The sequence below is a fragment of the Syngnathoides biaculeatus genome, chromosome 2, assembly GCF_019802595.1.
Source record: "Syngnathoides biaculeatus isolate LvHL_M chromosome 2, ASM1980259v1, whole genome shotgun sequence".
NCBI lineage: Eukaryota > Metazoa > Chordata > Actinopteri > Syngnathiformes > Syngnathidae > Syngnathoides > Syngnathoides biaculeatus.
In genome coordinates, this window is record NC_084641.1 from 32,656,939 (window position 1) to 32,675,165 (window position 18,227).

Here is an 18,227-nt window from a genome sequence, read left to right on the forward strand (position 1 = left end):
AGAAGAATTGTTTTTAACTTTTACTTAAAAACATTCACACTTGGAGTTGGCTTCCCTTCTAGTGACAATACCATGTGTGTGCAGGAAAACTGCTAAATTGCAGTCATAACCCCAAATCCTAAAACATGAGCTACTGCTGCCCAGAAAAGTTATATTGTTGACGTATAGTCTTTAAATTTGAATATGTTTGCAGTGCTATTATTCCAGTTCTGCAAAGGCCAGTGATGCATTAAGTGATTACATCTACCATTTGCATATGCAAGAAGGAGATAACGGTATGTGTGGCCTTTTCCATAGATCACAGTATTCAGAGCTACACTCGGGCTATTACAAAATGTTAATGAAAAAACAAAAGTCTATGTGAGGTATGTTGTAATATTGGATTTGCACTGAACATTGATGGGACAACCACTAAAATACATTTCTTGTTAACTGGCTTTTACATAAAACTGTCCATCCAACCAGCCAGTTTCCTATTCTGCTATTACTCATTAGGTGCAAATCACATCTTAATGTAACGAATCTTCTATTTGGAACACATTCAGATTAGCTAACTTCTTCGTTTGCCATGCCACACCCTCATGCATGATTTTGTTTAAATCCGACAAGCTGTTTTTGCTAAATGTTGGTAACAAACATACCCATCATGCTTTCTGCTTGAAAGATGTAGGAAAAAAAAAATCAAATACACCACACTTGTATAATCATGACTAAGATAAAAAATTAAATGCCCGAATCACTCAAAGTATGATAGTTTTCCTGTGCACTTCTTTGGTTCATGTCCTGTACAAATGTATACACGGGCACATACAGTGAGATTTATGTAAGAACCAGTTGGTCCTGTCCCTTTTAATGCCCTCACAGACTTAAAATTCTTGCAACAATCTTGTAACAAAGGAAAATATGACATGGGCAAATGCATACACTCTTTTCACATCAATCTCTCCACTTGTGGATGCTTGCATTTTATTCAGGGGAAACTTAGGGCACAGATAACAACAGACACAGTTGGTATAAAGTTGCAGTGGTGCTCAAATTTCTGTCTTCTCCAGTCTTGGGTTTTCAAGCACTCTGGGTCAGCTGACCAGAGTGTTGTTCATGTCTTTGTGGTCATCTGATAAAGACTGCCACTCTGCCAAGTAGAGTAGGTTTTGTTCTGTCTATTAGTTGTTTTAGCCTAGTTAGTTAATTTTGGGCCTTTGAAGTAATCTAATCTGAGGCAGACTAATTCAACTGTTGGGTAATCACAGGGGTTTGATAACTTTGCTGATCATTTGGTGCCACAAACTCCCTTGGATCTTGCGTGCAACATTTTTGTGCAGGATTAGGTCTGGTGATGGCTGTAACAGTAGAAGGCTATTTTTGACCTGCCGAACAAACAGCTCAATTGTGCGACCTCAAGGTGCATGAAATCACTTGATATGCCAGGATTAATGTGTATTATACTCCCCAACAGCCTACCAATTCTTTGTGTGTGCCAGTCTTGCTTTTAAGTAGCATTTAGAGCCTGCACAGAATTGTTAATACTGTATATAAACAGCATATTTGGTATGAAAATATAAATAAATCCATTTATCTCTTATTATACCCTTTTGAGCTAAACCCTTCATGCTCTGGTCAGATGGGTAACCTGTTTAGTAGTCCCGATCTACACCCAAAATTAATCTGGTTGAAATTTGATGGAACTGTTTTTCCAGGGATTAATTGGTGCGGTGTTTGTAGTAAAATAACCATCGTGACCTCAATCCCAGCCTGTACTCCAAGAAAGTGACCACTTTGGTCTAAAATTTGGTAATGACTGTCTGAAAAACAAACAACCCCATTTGTATTAAGGCTCACATAGCAGGAGAATACTTACAAGGTTTAGATGACTATTTCAATGACCATTTTTTTCCACATTTCTCAAGTTTTATACTGGTAAGAAACTTGGACTGGAAATTATTTATTTTTCCATGATTTCTTCTTTCTAAACGAATCTAATCGACCAGTGTACTTGTGCGTGTGTGTGCATGTGTGTGCGTGTGTGTGTAAGATGACTGGTGTCCAATGATTACACTTGGACGCTAGTTTCACACACTTCACTTTTTGTGAAAAATATAGTCGTACATAAGTATAGTAGAAACATTGCAAAATTACACAATTTCTTCATTAACACTGGGAGGTTTCCCAGTTAAAACAGATGTTTGACTTCTAAAACCGTCATTGGCATGGAATGTATTAAGACAATGATAATGATAAACCGGAGAGTCACTGATTGTGTAGTGGTACACACACCTGACTTAGGTGGAGGCAGCATGGGATTGTTTCCCGCTCAGTGATGGTGTTGATATTGATGATGCCCTGTGACTGACTAACTGCCAACCAGTTCAGGGTGTAGTCTGTCTCTCCCCTGAAGCTAGCTGGGTTAAGCCCTGGCTCTCCCGTGACCCTTGTGAGGATAATGGATAGATGGATAATGATTAACCCAGTGAGGCATGCCAATTTGGGTTTAAAATGAATTTTAAAGTTAGAAATTCTCATTCCTGGTAAGTGTACAACATTTAAGATTCCACATTAATAACTAAATAACTATGCTGTGTAATATATTTGTCAACCACCAAACTACTGTGGATTTTCCAAAGTTGAGCGCCATCTGTTTTGTGACCCTGCTTGACTTCCAACTTATTTAAAATAAATAAATAAATAAATAAATAAATAACAATCATCATTTTTAAACAAAGTACAGTAAATAAAATATTGTCAGATGCACTGGTAAAACACTCATTGACAATAAAAACATGTTTTAATTCACATTTTAGTATTCTTATCTGCCTAATAAAAGGATAATCAAGTAAAACTACTCACCTCTAGAATAAGCCAAACAGATATAGAATAGAGAAGGAGCAGGAATTGTATGAAATTAGACTGTCCCCTCATGGCATTTTTTGTGTTGCTCAAACTGTTGAAGCCAGGTTGCTCAACACTATCAAAAGCAAAACACAATTTCTCTCAACTGTTTAGATGCTCAGTGAGCTGGAGTTTCACAAGATTTCCTAGTGTCTTAAGTGACTCATGCATGATGAATTAATGAATAAATCCAAATCAAGATAGTGCAATTACATGCTAGGGACTAACAGGGGATCTCTTTCTTTTAGCAGGTCATGCGGTAATTGGTGTCTGACCATTTATGTATGAGGTAAGGTTTGTACAAGCATTGCACACAGCTATGCATATAAAGCAGTCACTTAAGCTAGAATTGACAACATGAGTGATGTTATGGCTCATCCGTCTGTATTCTAGATCCTTAAATGTCTACTGACACTCCTATATATATTTTAAAATAGATATTGTTATGAACACTACATATATTATCCACTTCAATGTCTAGACAAAAAAAAAAGGTAGCGGAGCATGTGACATTCATGGGCAAAGTTGCGGAAGATTCACTCGACATCCCAGTGGCAGCCATATTGCCTGCTACGTCATTTACAGATGTCACACTGGGACAGTCGCCATTGAGAAGACCTTGTGCCACCTGCTATGGGAGACAAACAACAGAGATTTTCGGATTGTTCTGACGCCCCTTCTGACACGGAAGCTCTTTTTGAAGAAGAGAACATCTCACAATTGAGTGAAGTGACCGGGGCAATATTACGCTATCACTTCGAGCCATATTTAGATGATATGCAGCTCACTTCTAGCTAACAACAGACTCCTCGACAGTATATATGACCGTATGTAGCGTACTCAGGAGGACCCATGCCGGGCGAAGTAAGTACTTCAGGGGTGCCCAGACACCGGTGGCCAGTGGAGGGGGAGCTCTTTTCCCCTCCCGCACGCAGCCAAACTACCTCCCCGCCCGACCTAAATCCGTGGCGGCGGCGATGGACAACGTCGGCCCGTGCACGTTGACACATTTAGCACCCCTGACTTACGTACTTTAAGTTATGACGTAGATCTTTTGTTACGTTCTCAGAGAAGGATTATGTCGTCCCCCACAACTGTTATTTTTTTATACACACCTACCTGTCATTTAGAACCCACAAAGCTCTCGTCCTTTGCACCTGTGCAATCCATTTTTTCACGACGAACCGGGTCTTTTGGAAAAGTGTGAAGAGTGAATCCATCCTCCCGAGTGTTCGGGCAAAATCCAGCAATACAACAAGACAGGGTTTTGGCTAACACGCAAGGGAAAACAGCTACTTTCCCACGGTAAAACTGGTATAAACACACAAACCCGCCAGTGTCGGCGTCTATAAAAAAACATCACTTCCTCCTTCTTCTCTATAACAAATGCCTCGAGAGGATTATCATGGCGGGAAATGCAAAAGTCCATATACGACAACATCATGACGTGTGGTGGAAAAAAAAGATGGGTTCATTTCGGCTGCCTTGTTTTTCTTTAAAAACATACTAAAAATCACCCTTTATGTGTTAATAGACCTTTAATGTATGTGGTTATGTCAAGAAACAAAATAAAATGGTAAAAGTGGAATCATCAGGAACATAGCTTTAGTGCTCTTATCTCTAAAAGTCTCTGGAAATCTTTTGAGCAACCCATCTTCCAAAATTTGCTTCCCCTTTAGTGTTTCTGAGTGGATGTTGCTGTCAAACATCAAACAATACATATGCTTCAAAGCCCTGAGAATAAAGAATTTAAGACCAAACAGCCCTGAAAGAGAGGATGCCACCATCACTGGTAGAAAACAAACTGTTGATGTGGCAGCCTTTCGTGTAGTCCAAACCAAGATAAAGCTCACGGTCCTTGGACAGAAAAATATAACACCATTGATATTTATTGCACATCCTTTTTGAAGGGATCTGTGTAATCAAGCCATGTCTGTTGCTCTCAATGCAGGTTTTGTACCTGTTGACAAGGATTTTAGCCCAGTCCCCTTTCTGTATACTGCTTAAGTTCTCTGAAATTTGAAGAGTGTCTTTAGCCGCATTAACATCAAGTTACATGGGCATAACCATATACGATAATGTGCTTGTCTTTCATTTTTTTTCTTTTTTTTAAGAGAGCTTGATCCTTTGCTTTGTGTGGTCAATGTTCAGTGCACTTTCACACCATTATACCAAACAGGACAGTACATGTACTGTTCAACCTTTAAATGGAGAAACTGGCTGATTACAAGTTTGAAGAAACCTGTTATGCTTTTTACAGGGCAAATGCTTTTATTGGGGTATCATAATATTTGCCCAGAGCAGTTGAATTTGTAGCATGTTTTCTACACATGTTGGACCATAAAAGTCAAGTGATACCTGATTTTCATCTTTTCATTATGTGTTTCGTGATGGGTTTTTATGTCTTTACCAGATGTGAACAGAATTGTTGGTACCTGTCTGTGTTTCCTTGCCCCATCTTATTTGTGCAGACGACCAAGTGTGAGGAAGCACATTCATAAAGCTCTGCCTAGGGAGCATGTTTTTGATTTTGAGGAAGCCAGATAAAAGACAAGCTTGAAACTAATCAAGAGAATAGTGAGAAATGCTGGTAGATACAATAGCTATAGATAAAGGACAATGTTATGATTGTCTAGGTGGCCTAGAGACATCTTTCAATCCATAACCACACCACTTCATCAAATCAGAACTAATGTGTTAAAAATAGGGATGTTTATTGTGGCCAATTTCAAACAATAGGGCAATTAACTACAAACATTTCCTTGGTTTCCACTGTTTATTTACATTTGCGGTCCAACCAACAAGTTCAAAGCTTGTTCTCATTGTCATTTTCATAGTTGTTTTTGTCTAGCAAAAAGTACTTTCTATTGCTGAGAAAATGGTTCACAAGAACCGACTACTGTCCTTCAGAAGTTGTTCGAAGGTCAAACTGACACGGGTTTTAAAAGAACAACCTGGAAGCAATTAAGGTTACCTGTAAGTAATGCAAATCTACCCAGAGCAAAATTTACAAGATGTAGGTGAACAACACTGAGTTTAGATTAGTTTAGACATTTAACACTTAGACACAACGTCTAAGATTTTTTGCACTGACTGAGGCAAATACTGGGATTATTTCTAAAATGCCCTCCCACAGAGAGAGAGATTTTAATATTCATTGTGGCTTGTTCCAGTCAAACCCTATTTTTAAACTCTCTGGAACTATAAACCAAACCTCGGTAATCAAATGTTTTTACATGATTTGGGATTTGAATAATGTTCTTTTACACCTATGGTCACTGATGGTGTAATGGTACACACGCCTAACTTTGCTGCAGGCAGCGTAGGATCGATTCCCACTCTGCGATGGTGTCTATATGTGCCCTGTGACTGACTAGCGACCAGTCCAGGGTGTAGTTTCCCTTTTGCTAAAAGTTAGCTAGGCAAGGCTCCACCACTCCCACAACCCTTGTGAGGATGACCAGCTTGGAAAATGGATGAGTGTTTTGGAAATATGGCACAGCACTAAACCTAGCAGTGTACATTATAGTTTTTGTTGTTGAGGATTTTACATCAGGAAATAATTTCACACATTGTTAATCAGCAGCTCAAAACAAATTGTACCGTCAGTCTAATTGATCATATATCAATTAAACCCAAAACAAGTACTGTAAATCTAATGCATGAATTTAATCGTCACAAAGTGGGGCTTTTACATTGGACAGCGATGTTATCCTTTTTATTTAGAGAATTAGTCTTATGCTATTTTGTGTTCTGTTCCACTATCCAGTATTTAGGTGTGGACTCAGTTAAATGTAATTGGGCCAGACCTGCAGGGTAGCTGAGTATTTACCCGGATAAGCCAATTCACACCATTTACGCTTATCGGCTGAGAAGCCTTCACTGCCGTTAGGAATTCTTTTTAGCTACCAATCTCTTCACCACCACAAACCGTCAAAGCATCTGTCACCATGTCATCACGTTTCCATGACTCATTCGTCCTAAAGCTGATGACCATATCAATCATCTGTCTACCAGCCATCATCTCAAGTCTTCATCCTGTGGTTGATTAAGGGGTGATTGGAATCTATGCAAGATAACATTGGACACAAGGTTTGGTTACACCAAGGACAGATGATTTGAAATGAATAATTTTTGCTTCAACATTCCAATGATAAGTCTTTTCTAGGTAAGCAATTGAACTACAGTTATTAAACACATTTGTGTTTTTGATGTGTGTATTTTGGGTTGGGCGTGATAAAGGTTGACCATCTGTGTGTCGTCTGTGTCAACAAATAAAATGGGGTTATCCCTTAGAGTGAGCTGCTGTGTTGAGTGCCTTTATCGGTGTTGTGTAATGTGGAGAATGTGTTTGATGTGAAGGGGATCACTGGAACAAGAGAGAGTGATGAAGTCCATGAGAAAGATTTGTGACAAGATTAAGGCTATTTAGTTATGATTTTTATGATGTAGGATCTGAGATTAACTAGTCCAACAGAAGATGCATTTAAGATATTGTTGTTGATACAATAATGATTTCAAGTTAGACATAAATGAACAGGATGTTGCAGATGAGTTGGGGGCTTTAATATTAACTCACCCCCCCCCCCCCCCCAACAATCCACAGAAAACTGGACTGCAGCAGCTGGGAGAAACGTTTTGGCCAAAGGGCAATTCCACAATTCTGTCAGCATTCAACATGCAGTGATAATTATGTATAAATGAGAACAATTATTTTCTCGGGTTTTACGGATCAATATTTTTGTTGTTGATTTCTGATCTGTGGTGGAGCATTGAGTCCATTTAAATGATCTGTTCATTTATTTTATATCCATCCATCCATCCATTTTTTTGAGCCGCTTATCCCCACAAGGGCTATGGTTTTGCTGAAGCCTATTCCAGCTATTTTCAGGCAGGAAGCGGGGTACACCCTGAACTGGTTGCCAGCCAATCGCAAGGCACATGGGGACAATCACAACTAGGGGCAATTTAAAGTCTCTAATTAAGGCATGTTTTTGGGATGTGGGAGGAAACTGGAGTTCCTGGAGAAAACCCACACAGGCACGGGGAGAACATGCAAACGCAGAACTGTGAGGCCAACGATCTAACCAATGCCGTCACTTGTGTACTGAATTGTTAAAAAAAAAAAAAAAGGACCTCCATAGTGCCGCAAAGCATGCTGGGAGCATGTAAATAGCGTTTAAAGTGCATGTTTTGTGACAATTATTTTGAGAGTATTTGCTAGATATGCTACTCTGTTTGCTGTGGTGTGATAATTTTACTTTCAATGTGACTCTGTGAATGTCAGTCAATTTGGAGGGCAATACAGGGAGTCCTCGGTCTACGACTGAGATCCGTTCCTACAGTAGCGACTTAACTTGAATTTCGACTTAAGTCGGATTCTACCATTAAAGTCAGAATTTACATCAAAATACTTTATATAAAAAAAACAAATACATTGAAATAAACAAGATGATGTACTTAGCATTACTGCTGAGAGGTGGATGGAGAAGAAGTAGGGGAGGCCATGCATAGCTTTTGCGAAGGAACCTGCTCCTTAATCCTCTCCATCTCGACAAGTATCCAACAAACTTGTTTTGTGATCATTGTATCCGACATAGGAACGAAACACTTCACGTACTAAAATACAGGCTTTGTCTTTAATAATTGTCACCACGGTCGACCAACTGAAGCCTCGGTGGTGTTGGTGTCTCTCCTTTCTCCAATCTTTTCATGATCATGAGCTTCGTTTCCATGGTAATGGACTTTCTTTTGGCTGCACAAGCATTGCTAAAAGACAAAGGGGTGATAATGTCTAAAAAGGAGGGCGAAAAAAGCAAAAATACTCCTACGACACAAACACTGACAAGCATTTGCCTGACAAAATAACGGACACGCGTTGTAAAGTCGAAACATCTTAGGTCGAGACCGTCTTAACCCAAAAACTTCCTGTGTAAGATTCTTTTGCTTACAGATGTGAAATGCAATCGTTCCTCACTGCCTCATGAGCACAATCATCTGGTGTCTTATATACATACACTTGCTGCCATGCATGCAAACAGTGTAATCAGCGTGTCCAAGTGAACAGTTCTTTGGTGAACAAGTCAGACAACAACATTTGCAATTGGTTGAACTTAGTGTGCATATGAGGTGGACCGCATTGTAAGGAGCCATGTCTATTCTGGCACCTTACCAATTTACAAGAGAATTTAAGACCTTTACAATCGTGAAAATAAGTACGGTAAATTTGGAAAAAAAAAAAAAAAAAATTGTGACCAAATGCGGACCATGAACGGTGAACCGTGAAAGGGAAAGGACTCACTGTATCATCCACTTTTTGTGACATTGTTGTTTGTTGGTGTGCAGTAAGATTTCAATTGTAAAATATGTGCCTTGGCTCCATTGAGGTTGGAAATCACTGGTCTATAGCTTTAAATAATTTTGCTGACAAATCATAGCAGTATAAATGTCAAATGTCTTTTCCACTCGCTGGCGTTTTAAATGGACATTGGGTCGTCTGTGCACTGCAAACAGAACTGAAAATGTGAACATTGCTGTGAGTGTACCTCTTCAATGTATGTGATACCTTAACAGAAACTAGTGTCATTTGTCAATCAACATTCCACACCTGGTTTCTCTGACAGAAGAATGCAGTGCGTCGTTTGTTTTTGTGCGTGGTTGTATCTAACTTTAGGCAAATTGCACCACAGAGTCAGGTGAAAGATGACTGGGACCCATGGAATGCTTACAGAATGATTTATGTCTGTATGTAAAACATTTTGTATTGTAAGCATGCGGAAGTTCTACGTTATATTAGCAGTCAGGACTTATTGCTCCAGAGTCTAATATTTTTTTATGCTACTGCGGTATATGTAGCTTTTTTTAATTCTAATTTTTCGGATTAAGGTATGAAAGTGATCACGAAATTATTTGCTTAGTTGTACAAGCATTGGGCATTTTTTTGAACAGTAATTTTTAGCCCCAATTCTAGTGCTAACACGACACGTCTTCTTTTTCTTTCGGCTTGTCCCATTAGGGGTCACCACAGCGTGTAATCTTTTTCCATCCAAGCCTATCTCGTACATCCTCCTCTCTAACACCCACTGTCCTCATGTCTTCCCTCACAACATCTATCAACCTTTTCTTTGTTCTTCCTCTCGCTCTTTTGCCTGGCAGCTCCATCCTCAGGACCCTTCTACCAATATACTCACTCTCTCGCCTTTTAACATGTCGAAACCATCGAAGTCTGCTCTCTCTAACCTTGTCTCTAAAACATCCAACTTTGGCTGTTCCTCTAATGAGCTAATTTGTAATCCTATCCAACCTGTTCACACCATGCGAGAACCTCAGCATCTTCATTTCTGCTTCCTGTTGTTTCTGTACTGCCACCGTCTCTAATCCGTACTTCATGGCCGGCCTCACCATTGTTTTATAAACTTTGCCCTTCATCCTGGCAGATACGCTTCTGTCACATAGAACACCAGACACCTTCCGCCAACTGTTCTCCCCCACTTGGACCCATTTCTTCACTTCCTTACCACACTCTCCATTGCTCTGTATTGTTGACCCCAAGTATTTGAAGTCATCCACCTTCGCTATCTCTTCTCCCTGGAGCTTCACTCTTCCTCCTCCGCCCCTCTCATTCACGTACATATATTCTGTTTTACTTCGGCTAATCTTCATTCCTCTCCTTTCCAGTGCATACCTCCATCTTTCTAACTCTGACTAGTGCTAACACAACACGAGCACCAAAATTGTGCAGACAACGAAAGGAAATAACATTGGCTATTCCCCTTTTTTTTACAAGGTAATATAGAGTCCAACTAAACGTAAGTTCAAACAGGCTAACCCTTCAGATTTATCTGAATTTTAAGACAACTGAGAACATATTTTTAACATAGTTAATAATAGAAATACAAATAGTTCCTCTGTCAAACTTGCCAAACTACACTGATGCAAATCAGATTTTTGGCAACACTTTATTTTGTTCTTGGAAATTAGCCTCCCAATGTAAAGAAGAGTGAACATTACTTCCACTACTAGACTATTTTTAGAGATCCTGTTTTGCTCAAGAGTCATTAAGCAACTGTGTGTGTATGTGCGCGTGCTTCTGTGTGTGAGCACTTCTGCACTTACTTTTTCAGTAATCTTTTATTTGTCTTTCATCTTGGTAGACACGTGATGAAACTTGAGAGAACTTTTATTTTGTCAACCTGAACTTGTGCTATGGTTCGCAGACATCTTTGCTTTTTGATCAACAGGTGGTCTCTGTGAAACAATCGCCTGCAAATTCTAAAATGTGTGCGTGTAGCATTGCAAAACCAACAGCAGTCAGCTGAAATAACCCACAATGGGTATCTTATTTTACATGCTTACACGGGCTATTAGGAATGCGGCCAAGTTAAATGTTGAATTTTATTTAAGCTCAATTACACACTCAGTTTTCCCACGTTCAAGGTTCCAATTGCTTTTGGAATTCATGAAAATCTTTGTTCAGTTTTTTCTTTTTTTACATACTTTATCTGTAAACTGTTCATGCAAGTTAATAAAATTCTTTCACTTGGGTCGTGGGTGGACTGCAGACTATCCCAGCTGATTCTGGGCAAAAGGCTTGGTATTACCTGAACTGGTCAGCAAACAATGATTCACACTCACATTCACACATACAGGCAATTTAAAGTCTTTGGTCAACCGATAATGTATGTTTTTGGGATGTGTGAGGAAACTGGAGGACCTGGGGAATATCTACTCAGTCATGGGAGGACAGACAGGCAAGGCCGTATTTGAACACATATCCTCAGAATTGTGAGGCAGACAATGCTGATCAGTTGGCCAGAAGAAGACTAATAACATTTATATCAGGTATGCAGCCTTTGTGGGTTTTCTCTGGGTACTACGGTTTTCTACCACATCCCAAAAACGTGCGGTAGTTTGATTTAAAGACTCAAAACTTCCTGGAGATGTGAATGTGAAACATCTGTTTATATTTGCCCTCCAATTGGCTGGCGACCACTTCTGGATGGACCCTGCCTCTCGCCTGAACATAGCTAGGATAAGCTCCAGCAAGTCCGCAACCCTAATGAATATGACTAGTACAGAAAATGGATGGATGGATGGATGTATAGTACTGTATATAACATCCACCCATCCATCCATCATATTTCTTAGCCACTTATCCTCACAAGGGTCAAGGGAGAACTGTCAACGGGCTGGAGGCAGGGTGCACCCTGAAGTGGTTGCCAGCCAATCGCATGGCACATAGACACAAATAACTGCACTCACAATCACACCTACGGCAACTTCGAGTGTCCGTTTAATGTTGCATGTTTTTGGGATGTGGGAGGAAACCGGAGTGCCCGGAGAAAACCCACACTAGCACGGGGAGAACATGCAAACTCCACACAGGGAGGGCCTGGGATTAAGCCCGGGTCCCCAGAACTATGAGGCTAACGCTTTCCAGCTAATTCACCGTGCTGCCTACTGTACATAATATATTTGAGTATTTTTTTCTTGGGGGGTGGGGGGTTTGCTGTGGTGCAACAAATGGAATTCTCTTCACAATAAGCATCAGTTTGGCACATATTGAAATATTATTCATAAAAGAGGCTGGAAGCTTCAGTTGAAATTTAACGTTGAACACTGGATAAAAAAGGAGAATTACACATTTGAAATTTGAAACACCCACATCAGTTTATAAATGTCAGTTGGCTTAATGCTAGACAATGCAAAATGCCATAGACAGGCTAACAAAAAGGCAATCTGTGTGGCAGTGTTATAACATTTAATGTAACACATTTAAACACAAAAACTGCAATACTACATGTAGACATATAATGTGGGCCCTCTCACAAACATATTCTTTATCCTTTGCAAAAAAATTAACCAACACCACAGTAGCTTACCAAGTTAATTAGTGGTGAAACTCTGTCTGTATGACTAGATCAGATGTATTAGGTAGGACTAGATGTTAATATCTCTCTATTCATGCATATTTCAGCTCCGATGAGGCTCTGTGGCATGTTCAAAAAAGTGATGGTACTTTACCGGTTATCAAGCAGTCTTCCTTCCATCATCAGGTGTTTCGCTGATAGGCCCCCGACACTCTTGGGAGGGTTCAATGGTGAATCCCACCGTCCCAGGTTCACCCCCTAGATGCCATCAATTCTCCTGAAGGCCCAATTGGCGTCTTTCCTCTTTATCCACAGCCACTAGCTTGGCTTTTCCAGCGCCTTGGAGAGATCGCTGACTCCCTGCTGGTGGGCCTTCCCTCGGACTCTCAATTCTCTGAAAACCCTTTGCAGCCAACTTCCACCGGGTGTACCTCTGCTCTCCAGCCTTGCTGTTGCACTTCGCCCACAAGTCCTGCATGCCTCAGCCGCTTCCGCTCATACGCATCCTCGACTGTGCCCTCCCAGGGCACTGTGAGCTCGATGATGTAGACGAGCTTGAGAGAGACAGACCAAAGCACTAGATCTGGTCGTAGGGTGGTAGTTTCAATCTCAAATGGAAAGCAGAGCTTCCAGTCTCTTGCACTGGCCAGCTGTCTGTTGTCTGGTGGCTTGTTCATGTGGCCGGTTTGACTCACCTCCTCCAGAACAAAGAGCCTTGGTTGCCAGTTGGCCGACAAGGGTGGAAGGGCGTTCACCCTCATCCACTGGTTCTCCAGAACAGAACGAGACACTTCAGCACTTGGTTGTGCCACCAGGTGTAACAGCCTTGAGTAAGGCTGGTCTTGCAACCAACCAGGATGTGCTTCAGTGTTGCAAGACTGGGCATAACAGGCACTTGGGATCTTTGGAATACCACTGGTTTAGGTTCAGTTAGATTTAAGTCGCTATAATATACTGCCTCCAGTAGCCGACGTGCACAAACCAAAGAAGCACAAGGACTGCAATAGATTAACGGCGTTTCCATTGATTTCAATGGTGAAAGATGGTTTTATAGATTCATATTTTGAGTTATGGATGTGGTCATGGAATGAATTAAGCTCATACATAAAGCGTTGTACAAGCAATTGTAAGAGATCGATAACATTTTAAGTATTTGGAGTGTCACTTGTTTTTTTTTTTTTTTTTTTTTTTTAAGTGTTCAGGAAAATAAGGTGCTGTCTTCATAGTCCCTCTTAGTCACTCCTTTTGCATGTTAGTGGATACCATATCACCCGTCCATTCCAGAGGGAGAGGGAACACTTATGTGGATGAATGGCTGACGCCATATAGCTCGTTTCTCAGGTAGGAAATTGAGTGGATGGGGTCCAATTTGTGGATTAAGTGATAAAAGCTCAAGGGCACTGTGGCAGCCACGTGACAACAGGGGCAGAGACTGGAGGAAATGTGCGTCTAAACACAGCTCTCAAACAGGAAGTAGCCCTGGTGCTCTCATTGTTGTGTTTTTATAGACTTGACTTCCTGCCCGGCTCACCCCCCCACCCCCGTTACCATGGGCACCATGCGTGTTGTTACTGCGGTGGATTGTAAAGATTATGGAGCGTGCATAGCCTGATCTGTGTTTAGTGACCAAAGTATGACACGAGATTTTTAGCAAATCAATGTCCTGCTTCTCTGGATATTTACGGTAGTACGCTAGTTTTAATGGTCAAATGAATCTCTCGACTTCACTATTGAATGGCATTTGAAGGCAATACAAGATATAGGTATAGGTATACAAGATAATGCCACTGTATTTTTGATGAAACAGTTTTTGAATAAGAAGGAACAAAACGCGTTAAAAAAAGGATGTGGCAGTCTGTAAAAGATGACTAAAGGGGAGTGGAGTCTAATTTTAGAGCCATTTGTGAGTGCAACAGCAGTACTGCTGGCTGTTTACTAGACAAACACTGTGTTACTTTATTACAGGGTTCTCACGAGTCCTTGGACCTCTAGAAAATGTATGGATTTTAATGTCTGAAAAATACGGTGGAATCTCAAAAGTAATCGTTCCAAAATTGGGAAAACAACCACATTCTTGGGGAAAATATGCCTCTGAAATTGCACAAAAATATGACTTCTTTCTGAAGTGTATGTTTCCATATTTTAATAGTTTGCATTGGACTTTAAACACATATTTTTTTAGATGCAATATCCATATTAAATATTTTAATTTTGAACTTGAAAAACAATGTCAATAAAAATGAAAAATGACAACTAGAGAACTAAAAATGAACCCAAAATCCAAATGGGCAATTGTACATTTTTATGATTTGACTACTCATTGGAATATGGCAGACAATATTGAACGAAATCCATACAAGACGCCAAAGTGACTAAAGCCTTTTGCACACCAAGCGAAATGATTGACTCTCACATCAGCCAACAACAGCCAGGATCTAGAACACTCTGCAGGGGGGAAAAAAGGGAATGCTGGTGTTGTAATTGGAAATGTTTTGAAGTTCCTGCTGTATTATTTAATTGAACCCCAAACAACTTCATCAAGAAAAAGCAGAAAACCAGACTGAGATTACTCCATCAACTTATCCTCTGTTTGTTCCATTCAGTTTGCCATTATTTTTGTTGTGAAATATAGCTCCATTGTTGGTAAGCTATAGTAGTTGCACAACCACACTACTGAATAGCTCAGTTACGTTGGATTGCGTCGCCCTGTGGTCAGCTGATACAAAGGAAAGACCCTAATTAATTATTAGGCTTGAAGTCTTTCAGTGCAGCGACTCACATTTATCTTGGGTATAAGACATTTGTCTTGTTGGCTTTATTATGTTTTAATATTGGGAGTGGTTTTCTCTGTTTTTACAATGCATGGTTGGTAAGTGGGAAAAATATTGCCTTTGGTGTATGTATAAAAGTAATCTTTCAAAACAACTGAACATTTAAAGCCCTCCCTTCTCAAATTCTGAGAATTTTACAGTTTCTTAAGTTTTTTTAAGATTATCAAACAAATGTAAATATTAGACAAATACAACACATGACCTTAAAATTGTCTTTTTAAATTAATTTATTCCAGTAAGACGAAAAAAAAAAAACCTTTTCAAAATTGCCTGGCCCAATGTGAAGAATGAATGCCTCCCTTCTTTGTTAAGTCATGTATTGTGGTTATTCACAATTTTGGGGTCATTTTCAGTAATCACACTCAAGTCTGATTATCTCCAGACATCTTCCAATAACATATCACTTAAACACAATCTGTGTTGACAAAATCAATACAGACAAAAGATCCCAAAAAGATGCAACAAAATGACACGGACCAAGGAAATTGAACACAAATAAAGTAGTAGACCATCTACCATTCTGGATAAGAGTTACAAAAGCCATTTAAAGCTTTAGCATTCCAGCATAACATAGGGAGAGTCATTCATAAAACATGGAAGCATGGTAAACCTTCCCTGCAGTAGTTGGCCTACAAAGATTACCTCAAAAGTACAGCAATGACTCATCCAGGAGTACACAAAGATACTCTGAAAAAATTCCAAAGAACTGCAGACCTCACTTGCCACAGATAAGATCAGTGTTCATGAAACAGCACTAAGTAAGAGACTGGGCAAAAATGGCATCTATACCAGAGTTACCTGCCACCCAAAAAAAACTTACAAGGCTCATCTTACCTTTTTTTTGGGTGTGGCATCTGGATGATTCCTAATACTTTTGTGAGACTATTATACTGATTAGATGAAAGTTTAGATTTTTGAAAGCTGTGTGTCTCGTTACATCTGGTGTAGCAAAGCATTTCAGAAAAAGAACATCATACAAACAGTCAAACATGGTGATAATAGTGTCATGGTCTTTGGCTCCTTTTCTCCTTCAGTACCTCAACAACCCGCTCTGCTCTAATTAATGGAACCATTTATTTTTCTCTATCTCTCATAAAACCGTGAAGGAGAGAGTGTTTAAATGACAAGCTGACGCCCACATCGATTTTGCAGCAGGATCATGATCCCAAAAAAGCTGACTTTTTGTACCCTGGGAAAAAAAAAAAAAAAAAAAAAAGTTTTTGCTTGGCCCAGTCAAAGTCCAGACTTGAATCTGGTTGAAATGGAGAAGCATGACCTTAAAAAGACCGTTCCTGCTCAAAAACATTTTTGCAAAGGAAGGTTGGTCTAAAATAGTTCCACAGAGATGCCATTTTTGGCCAGTGTCTTTCTTATGGTAGCGCCATGAACACGGTTCTTAACTGAGGCCAGCGAGGCCTGCAGGTATTTAGATGTTGTTCGAGATTCTTTTGTGAGTTGTCGTTGCACTGTTGGAGTCATTTTAGTTGGTCATCCACTCCTGGGAAGGTTTTCTCCATTTGTGGATAATGACTTTGACGGTGGCTCACCGGAGCCCCAAAGACTTGGAAATGGCTCTGTAACCTTTTCAACAGTGATGAATTTTAACCACTTCTTTTTTCTCATTTCTTATTGAATTTTTTTGGCCCGGCCCATAATGCATTGGTTATTGAGAAATTGTAGCCAACTTCACTTTCTCTGACAGATTCTATTTAATTGATTTCTTGATTCAACAAGTATGGTGGTAATCAGGGTTGAGTACGACTTGTGAAATTGAGCTCACCATTGCCAAATTTGTGGTTATTCATAGTGACTTTGTAATTTAACAAGGGGGGAGGGGGCACAGTTATTGTTTCACAGAGGGTTAGAATGGCTTGGATTTTTTTTTTGTGCCTTAATAAATTGAACTGGCATTTGTAAACTGCCTTTTGTATTTTCTTGGGTTATCTCTGAGTGATATCAAAATTGGTTTGCTGATTTGAAACCTTTGTGTCTGATATGCAATAAAAAAAAACAGAAATCAGGAAGGGTGCAAATATGTTTTCATGGAACAATAGTTTGTTTTCTAATCTATTTTATTTACGTTTGTTTTGTGTTGTTGGCTTTACATTTTTGTCATTTTAATTGCTCAATTGCACCGCGATTGCATTATTCTGGTCTTACCTGTTGAACCAGTCCTACTACACACCACTACTTTAGAACAAAATGAAATAGATTGGGATGAAATGGAGCCAAATTGCTTGGTAGTCATCGCACTACAAGTGTGCATGCGCCTGCACAACACAATCACACACAATTCTTTGCTACTTTGTTATAGTCTCCTCAGTGAAGCTGGATCAAGCCACCCAGATAGACACTTTATCAGGCAAGAAATTTCAACAGTCATAATTTTAAAATGTATACTTGTTAAGTGTTAAAATATAGAATTTACAGGTGGATTATATTTATACGGTGCAACAGTGATTGACAGATTCACAGATCTCCCTCAGCTCTGAGAACCCGGGTTCAAATCCGGCGTTGTCTGTGTGGAGTTTGCGTGTTCTCCAACTGCTTACGTGGGTTGCCTCCGGGGACTCCGGTTTCCTCCCACATCCCAAAAACATGCATGACAGGTTAATTAAAGACTCTAAAAGGCCCGTAGGTG

At 39.9% G+C, this 18,227-nt stretch overlaps 1 protein-coding gene across 8 annotated transcripts in view; it reads left to right on the top strand.

The window, feature by feature from the left end:
- hdac7a (histone deacetylase 7a) overlaps positions 1-18,227 on the top strand; it is a 61,881-nt gene that overhangs the window by 13,688 nt on the left and 29,966 nt on the right. For 4 of the 8 annotated variants that reach the window (XM_061801294.1, XM_061801330.1, XM_061801320.1 and 1 more), the window contains exon 3: positions 3,135-3,175. The exons of 3 other annotated variants lie outside the window; for them this stretch is intronic. In XM_061801294.1, the coding sequence (XP_061657278.1) occupies positions 3,171-3,175 (5 nt within the window). In that variant the 5' untranslated portion in view covers positions 3,135-3,170. The remainder of the gene's footprint in view (positions 1-3,134; positions 3,176-18,227) is intronic. One more of the 8 variants, XM_061801312.1, reaches the window with a different exon arrangement.